General features: G+C 42.7%; 1 protein-coding gene across 3 annotated transcripts in view; it reads right to left on the bottom strand.

Moving 5' to 3' along the window:
• TMEM245 (transmembrane protein 245) overlaps nucleotides 1-11,058 on the bottom strand; it is a 97,696-nt gene extending 86,638 nt beyond the window's left edge. For all 3 annotated transcript variants that reach the window (XM_047830475.1, XM_047830476.1, XM_047830478.1), the window contains exons 1-2: nucleotides 10,452-11,058; nucleotides 83-200 (exon numbers count right to left, since the gene is read on the bottom strand). In XM_047830475.1, the coding sequence (XP_047686431.1) occupies nucleotides 83-200; nucleotides 10,452-11,036 (703 nt within the window). In that variant the 5' untranslated portion in view covers nucleotides 11,037-11,058. The remainder of the gene's footprint in view (nucleotides 1-82; nucleotides 201-10,451) is intronic.
• Between the last annotated feature and the right edge of the window lie 1,488 nt (nucleotides 11,059-12,546).

The raw sequence follows: 12,546 nt of genomic DNA, 5'->3' as shown, positions 1-12,546 counted from the left end.
ACACTACAAAAAAATTCACTTCAATTCAAACAATCAGCCTCTGCTGATCTTAAGCTAGACTTTCTTAGAGAAAAGGACCCACCTAAATGAAAAAGCAATATAATCCAGACAGGAATTGAAACTGCTCTCAAGTAGCGTTCAGTGCTTGCATTCCACTTGAATGAGACAGCCAACACATAGCCAACTACCAGTGTCCAGATCTTAAATAAATGAAATACAGACACAGTTGTTAATATATACACATGAAAATAAACATACATTCGTACAAAATCTGCAAACATCTATACAGCATGAGAGCTGTGGATATAACACAGATAAGATGAAGGTGGTGGTGCTAAATGACATGTGTATAGATCTTCTGTTTAAACGAATCAAGTTTTGAAATAAACAAGCATTTGAAATCCAGCATATATGGTTATATTATTTCAATAGTCTTGGGGCACCTGGCTGGCTCAGTTGGTGCAGCATGTGACTCTTGGTCCCGGATTGCAAGTCCCAGCCCCATATTGGGTGTAGAGATTACTTAAAAATAAAATCTTAAGGGCACTGGGTGGCTCTGTCAGTTAAGCATCCAACTTCAGCTCAGGTCATGATCTCATGGTGAGTTCAAGCTCCACATCTGGCTCTCTGCTGTCAGAACAGAGCCTGCTTCGGATCCTCTGCCCCCCCCCCCCACCCCCCACCCCCGCTTGCCCCTCCCCTGCAAGCGCTCTTGCTTTCTCAAAAATAAACATTGAAAAAAATAAAAAATAAAAATAAAATCTTAAAAGGCAAAAAATCTTAACCAAAAAGAAACCCACAAAGTTTTAAGATACTTTAAAGTTCAAAACTATTTGATGCATAAAGATACTTAAGATAAAATATTCAATTTTTAAGCCATGGACTTAAATCAAGAGCTTAAGTCATGGAATTCTTCGAGTTTGCTCTATAGATGAATATTTAGAAAAGTACAGCAACAAAAAAGAAAGCTTTCCCAAAACAATCGGGTTAAAAGATTCCATCACAGCCTATGAAATACGTTGTTAACTGTGAGAAGAATTTTTTTAAAGCTAGCAAGAAGGCAGCCAGCTGAAGTGTGACCCCTGAAGTAATCTAGGTAAGAGATGGTTAAACCAAGTCCAGAGTTATGTGGACAGCTGAAGAAGTGTAGCTGAAAAAAAATATTACCAGAGGAAGAGACAGAGAGAGTTGAGAACAGAGGAAACACCAGGGTCCCCCTCTTAGTTTTCCCTACACCAAAACTAAATGACTCTAGCACTTGGAAACACCTGCACAGCCCACACAGAAACTCTAATATTTACAAAAGATGGAAACCAATGTGAGCATCATAAACCTATTAAAATAACCTGAACCCTGGGACAGGGTGGGTAGGCAAATTAAAGCAAAAAAAAAAAAAAAAAAAAAAAAAAACTTTAAGTTCCAATTCAGAGAATGAAGAAAAAGGAACTGATGTGATTACTACAAAAGACAGGGAAAAAAAAAAAAAAAAAAAACCATCTCCTACTTTATTTGGGTTGTATCAATCAATAAAAACAGTCTTCTGGGGGAGCCTGGGTGCTCAGTTGGTTAAGCGTCCCACTTGAATTCAGCTCAGGTCATGATCTCATTGTTCCTGGGATCGAGCCCCACGTCAGGCTCTGTGCTGACCAGTGCGGAACCTGCTTGGGATTCTCTCTCCCTCTCTGCCCCTCCCCTCTACTGTATAAATAAATAAAACAAAAAAATAATAGTCTTCTGGTCTTAAAAATGTTTTTAGCTTCTGACCTTAGACCTCAGCTTTGGAACCTTACTAAATAATAATAAATTCTGAAAAAGTCTCTATAATATAAAGAAGCTCACCTAAAAGTTCAACTGGGAAGTAACTACAGAGGATTCACTCAAAAAAATGTTATTCAACCATTACAGTGTTGGGTTTTTTTAAACAACTATAGAGTTAAAAACACTCTTAAGATACACTTAAAGAAAAAGCAAAATATAAAAAACACATGTGACATGATTATAGCTACTGCATGGTGGGAGGAAAAGTAAATGTACTAAGAAGTTAGTAATTGTATTTGGGTGATAAGATTCTGGCTTTCCTTTTCCTTTTTCTGTATCTTCCAAAGTGCCTTTAATGAGCACAAATTCTTTTATAATGGAAAGGATATTTCTTCAAGCAACTCTATTAGATGAAATATTCAAGAGATCTTAAGCCCCAGCTATATGAGCACATGGGAAGTGGAACTACAGCTGCATCAAAACAGTTCAAGCTTGCAGAACCACACAAATTTAACCTGGGAATTCAGGGAATTTGAAGCAGGGCTGTAGAGCTCAGAATGAAATCAGCGTATAATAATAGCACACTTGCATACCAAATCTGTTAAAAAATGATCCTCAGCAAACGGTCAGTCTTCGGTGCGCACAGGGGTAATGAGTCCCACGCCATGAAACATTGAGTCAGTGATTCAGGTAAGAGACTAGAAAGCATATTAATTGAATTCACAGATTACACAGAATTGGCAACAGTCAATAAAAACGGAGATGACTATAATGATTCAAAAAGATATTCAAAAAGATAATAATTCAAAAAAGATTAAATTTAATAAAAAGATACAAAAATCTGCTCTTAGGTTCAAACTCACCTGCAAAGTACTGAATGGGAAGAGGATGGCTAGGCTACTTTTCAGTTCAGTGTGAGTCAGGAGTATAAATAGTGTGAGTGCCTATTAATAATGCTCATATCAGGAAAAATGATTGTTTCAATGACTTCCGCACTATCAAAACCACAGCCATAACGTTCAGACTGGGAAAGGAAATAGAAATCACCACATAGGAGATATAAACTATAGTTGGGGGGGGGGGGGGTAAAAAACTGCTCCATTTAGGAAAAAAAAAAGAAGAAAATATGAGGATTTGATAGCTATCTTCAAACAGCTGGGAAAAAGTCATCTGGGAGAGGCATTCACCTTAACCCCTGTGGTCCTGAGAGCAGAAACAATAGGTGGGAATCAGGAAACACCACACTGCAGCTCAACATGAGGATAAATTTTTCTAACAAACTATAGCTGTCTAAAAATGGAATATTTTGTGTGAGCAAAAGCTGACCATAAGTCAGGGATAACAAAGCACAAGAACCTGCTTTCAGAGATTAAGCCTATGATGGTTTTTAAACTGACTTCTAGTAAGTTTCTGTTTCTTACCTGTACTCATAAGGAATCAGTATCACTTACGGGGAGAGAAAAGAGACTCCATACTTCAGAGGGAGACTCATGGTCTAAAGAGAAGCACATGTTTTCACCTAGTAAACCTGAAACCCACTGATAGCCTTATTTCAGTTTAAAACACCCACTTATCGGGGCGCCTGGGTGGCGCAGTCGGTTAAGCGTCCGACTTCAGCCAGGTCACAATCTCGCGGTCCATGAGTTCGAGCCCCGCGTCTGAGCTGATGGCTCAGAGCCTAGAGCCTGTTTCCGATTCTGTGTCTCCCTCTCTCTCTGTCCCAAAAATAAATAAATATTGAAAAAAAAATTAAAAAAAATAAAAATAAAACACCCACTTATTAAATACACTCCCCAATTCTACTTCTAGGAACTTGGTTTACGGAAGTTCCTAGTTTGGTTTATAGAAGTTCCATATACTGTGCACACAGATCTGAAAATGTTCACTGCGGCTGCAAAAAATATTTTAAAAAATAACTTAAATGTCATTTTGTAAAGGACTCTTTAAATAATGGTACCTCCAGAAACTGGAACAATTTTTCAGACTTTCAGAGGTATGATGAATATCTACATTCAATGACAGTATAAATGCACACGTGTGTAAATCTGTATTGGTGAAAATACACTCAGCCCAAATATTTAAAAATAGTATCTCTGGATAGTTGGATTTCAGGGGGCAATTTGCTTCTTTCTGCTTTCCTTCAAGTGTTGAATTTTCTAAAAGTATTTTCATCTTTATAAACAGCATATGTTTTTTGAGGTTTTTTTTTTAAAGATTTTTTTTAAGTTTATTTATTTATTTTGAGAGAGAGAGAGTATAAGCAGGGGAGAGCCAGAGAGGAGGAGAGAGAGAGAATTTCAAACAGGCTCTACACTGACAGCACAGGGCCCAATGCAGAGCTCAATCCCACAAACCATTCGTTGACATCATGACCTGAGCTGAAATCAAGAGTCAGATGCTTAACTGACTGAGACACCCAGGCACTCTGCAAACGTTTTGAACTTAAAAAACCTCTTTTGGGGCACCTGGGTGGCTCAATGGGTTAAGCGTCCGACTTTGGCTCAGGTCATGATCTCGCGGTTAGTGGGTTCGAGCCCCACATCAGGCTCTGTGCTGTCCATCCAGAGCCTGGAGCTTGCTTTGGATTCTGTTTCCCTCTCTCTCTACCCCTCCCCCACTCACACTCTGTCTCTCAAAAAATGAATAAACATTAAAAAAAATTTTAAAAAAAAAAAACAACCTCTTTTGACCTATGGATATTTTTCCCCCAATATTAAACCGTTATGATTACATAAATTACCAATGTTTGAAAAATGTTTATCAGATTATCCTAACACATATTCAGAGCTACAATATTTTCTAAAAGACATCTGGAAAAAAAATTTTTTTTATACTATAGTACTATTAAAAAGAAAGAGCTGGGGCGCCTGGGTGGCGCAGTCGGTTAAGCGTCCGACTTCAGCCAGGTCACGATCTTGCGGTCCGTGAGTTCGAGCCCCGCGTCGGGCTCTGGGCTGATGGCTCAGAGCCTGGAGCCTGTTTCCGATTCTGTGTCTCCCTCTCTCTGCCCCTCCCCTGTTCATGCTCTGTCTCTCTCTGTCCCAAAAATAAATAAACGTTGAAAAAAAAATTTAAAAAAATAAAAAAATAAAAAAAAATAAAAAGAAAGAGCTGTATCTATTAGTGCTAACAAGGAAAGATGTGTATAATACAAAGATAAATGAAAGAGCAAGGTGCAAAATTGTATATATATGTTACCCCATTTTTGTTTTGAAAAACAAATGCCCCATACTTTATATGTTCATATAAGCACAGAAAGAAATTTTGGTTATTCATCAGTTAACAATAGTAACATGTTACCCGGTGGGAATGGTGGCAAAGAAACTATTCACTTTACCATACAGACTTCTATGTTGCTTAAGTTGTTTTGTATATAACATGTTTTACTTGAACCAATTTTTGAAATTGCTAAATATTCTTTAAAATAAATTCACCAAAAATAAGGATTTTGTACTTTCAAATTACAAATATAATTTCTAGTATGGATTTCTAAAAGTCTGTCTTTAAGAGTTTTATATTTGTCTCTACGCTTAGCATCTGAACAATCCTGTTCAAGTATGAATTTGCTTCCAGCTATGGAGGAAATCAATGAACCACAGTTTATATATAAGAGGGCATACTTTCTCAAATGTGTGTTCTTTAAAACAATGTATCCTTTTCAAAATACACATTTAATACTCACTTTAAAGCACCAATGTGTGCTCAATACCACATAAAATGTCCCATAAAAACTGGCAACATTTATTTAGCACTACAAACTAATAATCACATTTTCCTTTCATCAGGCTTATTAACCACATAGGCTTTTCTGATAAAATAACTAAGTGCATAAAACATAAGTAGACTTTGCCTTTTAGACGGTTTTATTTATTGCCATGTGGGCACTAACCGGAAAAACAACTGGGCTTGCTTCTGTTGCACGTTTTTGCAAAAACAGTTTCCCAAGTCTTTCACAGCGAGAACAACCTCCCAGCAGCAGCCCCTGATGCATAATCCCAACTGCACAAATGTACAAATCTCAATCAGTGATTGCTTCGGCTATTTCATTCTCCTTTAAAACAGCTGTATCCCAATTTGAAAACTATTCTCTTTTGTGGTGTGGCAACTTAGAGTCAAGTATCTTTTATAATCAGCGTCTTTGAGAAAGAACCTAAGCACTGGCAACTTTCCTCCTTACTGATGCCAGGCAAGCAAAAGCACACCTAGACAAGGGTTCAGAAGTGGAAGGGAGTGGGCCCAGCTGGCTGACTAAGAGCCTCTTGGGCAGTAGTACCGCCAAACACTTGGGAACGGTGCAAGGAAGCTGAGAAATCATGGAAGCCAACCCTAGGCTTCACACAGCTGGAGTGGAGTAGCCCATAGAAGAGCCCTGGCCGGTCAAAGGTCACAGAACAAGCTATTGACAGAGCTCAGTTGAGAATTTACAGTCTCGGGGCACCTGGCTGGCTCAGTCAAAAGGGCATGGGACTCTTGATCTCAGGGTCATGAGTCTGAGCCCCACACTGGGGAGATTAGTTACAAAAAAAAAAAAAATTAAATAAGTAGAATTTACGGTCTTCTCACCTTCTGCCACTGTTATTTCTACCTCATACTTCTTTATAAAGTAAAATGGAAACAATAGGATCAGAAACCGTGGAAGAAATCAAATCTATTACTATTACACAAAAACTATAGAGGGTCTCCAAATCTTCTAATATGTATGGACTAAGTAAGAGGGACAGGAAGATCAAAACACTCCCAGCAAAGAAGAAGTGGCAGGGGAGGAGAGGGAATTTGCTTTTCAGTTTTATCTTGATAACTCTACATCATGGGAAGACGCCAAGGGCCCCAAGGACTGTGTCACAGGTGAGCTTGGTGCAACAGGTGATTTTTTTTTTTTTTAAGTGCTTAGAAATCACTTCTGAAGTCGCTACAAAATTCTAAGGTATTTCAAACTGTTTAAAAGAATTATTCACACCATAAATGCTTCGTCTTTCACTTGCAAGCAGAATAGGGTGTTAAGAGACTGAAGAAACCCAAAAATGAGGTGAAGAGGAACAGAACTAGAAGGATAAATTGGCAACAAAGGAGAACACAGGTATGGAAGCCACTAGAGAGGAAAACTGTACAGGACTTGGAAATAGCTGAACAGATACAAAGATAAAAGAAAGAAAGTGATGACCAAGGTTTCTAGAAGACTAGAATCCAAGGGTCTTTGGGGGAACATGTGTGGCTAGTACAGTCCTGATATTCTTCTACATTTTTCCCCAAATAACTAAAATCAGTTTGTATTCTAAAAAGTTAAACTGAAACATTTAAACACAACAAAGTAGGGGCGCCTGGGTGGCTCAGTCGGTTGTGTCCGACTTCGGCTCAGGTCATGATCTCGAGGTGAGTTTGAGCCCCATATCGGGCTCTGTGCTGACAGCTGAGAGCCTGGAGCCTGCTTCAGATTCTGTGTCTCCCTCTCTCTCTGCCCCTCCCCCGCTCATGCTCTCTCTGTCAAAAATAAATAAAACATTAGAAAAATTTTTTAAATAAAATAAAAATAAACACAACAAAGTAGGGAGAAACTTTTAAAAATTCTTATCAAAGGTTACTAAGAGTTTTGCTGACAAAAGAATTTTGCTGATTGGGCTGCTGAACCATTTACTGTCGGAATGAACAGATCAATCTCTAAACCAGTCTTTACATCAATGAAATCCCTCTCTCTTTCTTCACAGGATAATTGTAAGTAGAAAACAACACCCATGAAAGCACCTGATACAGTGCCTGGCATGTGATAGATGCTCAAAAGTTGGATCTTAAAGGTATGAAATGTCGGCTCCCCAAAACGTAGATTTGCTTAAATGTAACTTTTCTCCCTCCCTTTCCTATCTATGTCTCTCTTCAGCAGCAGGTTCAAATTTACAAGTTGTCTAGAAAATATGGACTCTTTCTCTATACCAAGACAGCTCTGTGTGGGCTCACAGAACCACACCGACTGTGAACTCTGAGACAGGAAAGTTACAGAGTGGGCTCCTTGCCCAGTCACACGACGTTCCTTCACTTCAGGTCAGGCCTTAATCTGCCCTTTTCGAGGAGAGCTGAGGACTCCCTGTCTCTGCCTCCCAAGTACACCTCTCCCCCACCTACCCGCCCACCCCTAAGGGTTGCTGCAAGAAACCACAACTTCAAGCCTTGTTTCTCTCAAATTCAGATCAACCTAGGGGACCCACTGGTTCAATTTAAGCCCCTCTACCATTCCTATGCACTTCTAGTTAAGTCATACTCTCTTTGACAATAGTTTTGTTTTCCTCCACTCTTTTCCTGTGCCCCCATCACTGTAGCCAAACAGCTCTTGCAAGCCTTTTAAAAATCACTAATCGGGGGTGCCTGGGTGGCTCAGTGGGTTAAACATCAACTCTTGATGTCGGCTCAGGTCTTGCTCTCATGGCTCATGAGACAGAGCTCCAGGGCCAGGCTCTGTGCTGACAACAAGGAGCCTCTTAGGATTCTCTCTCCTTTTCTATCTGCCCTTCCCCCTGAGCGCGCTCTCTCTCTCCCTCTCTCAAAATAAATAAACAACAAAAATCATTAATTGGCTAGACCTTCCTCCCGCCTTCTAGCCAAATTAATATTGGCCCTTACTCCTCTTCCATTCATTCACAACTCATACAAGGGTATTCGAGTAAAGTACAAAAACGAGGGTTTCTCCTCTGTAAAAAAAGATATTCAGAACTACATACATTCAGCTACAGGCACTTCTTCACTGGTACTCAATTCCTCATCTCATTTTTCACTGGAGTAACTGGCAGAAATGTCGTTATTCCAGAAATTCCACTAATCTTGCCAATTTATCCATATATTCAACTTCTTAGTATAGTATGACATTACGTTATTTATACGTTAGATCTTTTACCTTGCAATTTCCTATAGTTTCGTGGATATGCTATGTGGTCTTGCCAACAGTAATTTACACTAAATTGCAGTATCAACAGTCAAAACGTCAGCAGAAACTGTACATGCATCTGCCTTTGACAAGACTGAATTTCTTGAGGGTAGAAATCAGGTCACAGTATTTATATTTCTTAACAGCATATAGTATTCGGTCTTATATGAGGCAGTCAACTGAACTGTGAAACAAGAAATAGCACGGAAAGTATAAATAACAGGGTAAAGAAGATGAAGCATACTCTGGATTTCTTCACAAGTTATGTGACTTTGGGACGACCACATTCTCTGTGCCTCAGAAGCCTCTCCTGAGAAGTGGCAGGCATCTGACAGTAAAAAAAAAAAAACTCCAGGATCACTCCCACCTGACAATCCAGCAAGCCCCAGGAGTTCAAAGGTCATTCCACATCCCTCTTTTCTACAACTGAAATAGCCCAGGCCACTTGGAGGCCAAAGCTGGTCTGATCACTTAGCAGTTGCACACACAGACAGCATCCCAAAATTATGGATGAGATGCTCCCCAATATCTCGCTGGCCCATAATGGGTTGGTAATGACGTGTTTGTCTGCCATCTCCACAAGAACATGTTCACGTTATGATTCCATGACCTTGAAGACAAAGCCTGCATCTTACTCCTTTTAAACCCCTACAAACCCTAGCATCCATCAACACGTTCAATCCCCTTTTAATGGAAACTGAGAGGTGGTAGTGACAGAACAAGAGAATACAGGAGTTCTGGAATCAATTATCACTCCACCAATAACCTTAGCAACTCAAAACTTTGTTTCACACATAAGGGGTATCATTTTGCAACTTGATGTCAAGGTGCACTGAACACCGACAAAAGCAAAGAAAATTATTTTTAAATGGTACTGTTTATTGACAAATTAGCATTCTCATGCATTAAATATTCACCTGTTTTTAATAGCCCTCAGTTAAATAGTTGGGGGATTAACTGGTCTAGAATCTAGTCTGAGTTAGGAAATGTGCCACTAGATTATCTTTGAAATCCTTTCCAATTCTAAAGCTCCCAAATTTTCTATGAATAAGCGCAGGGCGATCCAAGAAACAAATCTACCTCTTCTTTACTCAGTCTGCTTAAGTAATCCAGGCGGGAGGCAAGGTACTCTGGTACAGCAGTCCCTGCACAAGTGGTTCCCAAGAAGTCGAGTGTGGCGTGGGAGCAGGCCCAGGTGCCTCACACCAAGTATACTCGAAAGCTCCTGAACTCAGAAGCAGCAACGGCCTTTGAAGCAAACTTCATCTTATGACTTGAGAAACTTGAGTCAATCCGTCCCTTCTTTGTCCCTAACTAGCCCTAGCCTGGTAAGTAGTCACTTCTCCCATCTGCAGGATGACAAGCTGGACTGGGATCTCTAAGGTCCCTTCCAGCTGATATCCAGAAAAGTCTCCCGTGAGAACTAAAGATGGTCGGACCCCACCCCCGCCGCCCCGCACGCTGCCCAGGGGTAAATTCAAGTCCACCTGCCCATGCTCAAGTCAACCTGAAAAGCGGAACTGCGATTCCCAAACTAGGGACACAACCACCTTAGAGTATTAAGATGGGGGCGGGGACAGGACAGCTGTTTCAAACCACACCCGCCCTCTCTTTGGAAGGAAGTGGGCCAAGTTCCTTAGGTGCAGGGGAAGGAGGGCGGAGACTTCTGATGGTCCCTGCACAGTGAGGAGGAGCTGCAGGATGGCACCCTAGGGAGCCGGGTGTGTGCTGAGGGGTGCCCTGGGCCCACGGACCGTGTCCGAGTGGCCGGCAGCTCACTCACCCACAGGCTGCTGAAGTAGTCCAGCCCGCGGCAGATGAGCGCGCCGGCGTGCGCCAGCAGCACCTGCACGCCCAGGTAGCTGCCGAGGCAGTAGAGGCCGTAGAGGAGCGGGCCGCCGGCGCCCAGCAGCAGCAGCAGGCGGCGGCGGCGCAGCGCCTGCTCGCCCAGGGCCTCAACGCCGTAGTCCGCGAAGCAGAGCGGCAGCAGCAGCGCGGCCAGCACGATGGGCGTGTGCGCGCGGTGCAGGCGCTGCAGCCAGTGGCGGCCCAGGCGCGTCAGCGAGCTCTTGAAGGGGTGCAGGAAGGTGCCGCACAGCACGGCCCACAGCAGTGGCCGCAGGAAGGCCTCCAGGATGAAGTAGACGAGCACGGCGGCGCCGCAGCACAGGCACACGAACAGCACGGCCCCCGTGTTGTAGAAGGCCTGCTTGATGGGCTTGTCGAAGCGCAGGGCCAGCGCCGGCGTTCTAGGGGTCTCCCCGCAGCTGGCCCCGCTTCCCGGCCCGACCGCGCGCGGGACCCGCGGCGCCCGACCCGGGGAGCCCCGTGGGCTGGGCGCCTCGGCAGGGCGGCCGTCGTCGGCCATGGTGCCTCTGCTGCCGCCGCCAAGAGGCGGTACTGGAAAGCCAAGCGAGAGTCGCGGGAAAGAGGTAAAGGCGCTCTGCGCGCAGCATTATGGACGTTGTAGTTCCTAGCTGGCCACTGAGCGCCTACAGGCCCCATGGGGAACTACAATTCCCAGAGGGTGTGGAGAGTGTTCTTTCTCCCCCAATTTCCTCCGCCCATTGGTCCCTGCAGAAGCAGGTAACAGGTTTCTGGGCTCATCATCTGCAGAGAGAGAGAAAAAAAAAAGTTCCTCACCCATTGGTTAAAGTTAACTTTTCAAGGGGCGGAATTCCAAGAGGCACTACGTTCACAGTTTGAAAATCCAGGCTGTACATTAGAATCCCAGGGTGGAGGAGCACTTGTGCAAGACGATCCCCACATTCAATTCTATTGGTTTATTTAAGAAGCAAAGTGCTTGCTCTGGTGTAGGACTTTAAATAGCAGGGGCACCTGGCTGGCTCAGTTCATTAAGCATCTGACTCCATTTCGGCTCAGGTCATGATCTCAATGGGGTGATGTAGCCTGCATCAGGTTCTGGGTCAGGTTTTGCGCTGACGGCTCAGGTCGTACCTGGGATTCTCTCTCTCTGTCCCTCCCCTGCTCGTGCACACACTCACTCTCTCTCTCTCTCTCTCCTTCAAAATAAATAAACACTTTTTTTTTTCCTAGCGACTACCGGGGTGCACCTAGGTGGCTCAGTCGGTTAAGCGTCCAACTTCAGCTCAGGTCATGATCTCACAGTTTGTGGGTTCGAGCCCTGCGTGGGGCTCTGTGCTGACAGCTCAGAGCCTTGAGCCTGCTTTGGATTCTGTGTCTCCCTCTTTCTCTGCCCCTGCCCTGCTCATGCTCTGTCTCTGTCTCAAAAATAAATAAAACATTAAAAAAAAATTTTAATAAATAAAATAGCGATTACTGTATGTCAGACCCTGTTCTAAGTGCCTCATTCACTGAATCCTTAGAACAATCCTACAGAGAACATGGTGTTATTATCCCCACTTTACAAAAAGGAAAACTGAGGCACAGAGAAGTTAAGTACCTAGCCAAGGTCACACAGCTACTAAGTAGTAAAGGCTTAATTCAAACTCAGAATCTGGCTCCTAAGTCAATTGTTTTACCTACTATGCTAACTGGTCTGACAAGTGATCTTTGGCATGTTTTTTAAAGCTCCTCAGTGGACTGTAATGTACAGCTACTGTTGCCATTGGGATAGGTGTCAGTGAGCGAGCTATCTAAACTCGTAAAAGAGCCCTAGACCAGAGTCCCAAACTGCCACTATTTCTTTTTGAGACCTAAGGTCAGGTCGCTTGAGGCCCCAACCCCAATTTCCCCTCTGTCACATGGAAATGACAATAACAGAAGCTCTTGTCTCAGAAAAGAAAAAGAGGAAGCTCTAGGGGAGTGCAAAGTGCTTCTGTTATTATGTTGGAAAGGTCCTGGGATCCAAGCCTACTAACACTTCAAACACCACATAAAAACAACATTTTTGTTAA

Source organism: Prionailurus viverrinus, chromosome D4 (assembly GCF_022837055.1).
Source record: "Prionailurus viverrinus isolate Anna chromosome D4, UM_Priviv_1.0, whole genome shotgun sequence".
In the NCBI taxonomy this organism is placed as follows: Eukaryota; Metazoa; Chordata; class Mammalia; order Carnivora; family Felidae; genus Prionailurus; species Prionailurus viverrinus.
The sequence above is the reverse complement of the archived record's forward strand: the minus strand, read 5'-3'. Positions and strand labels throughout refer to the sequence as shown.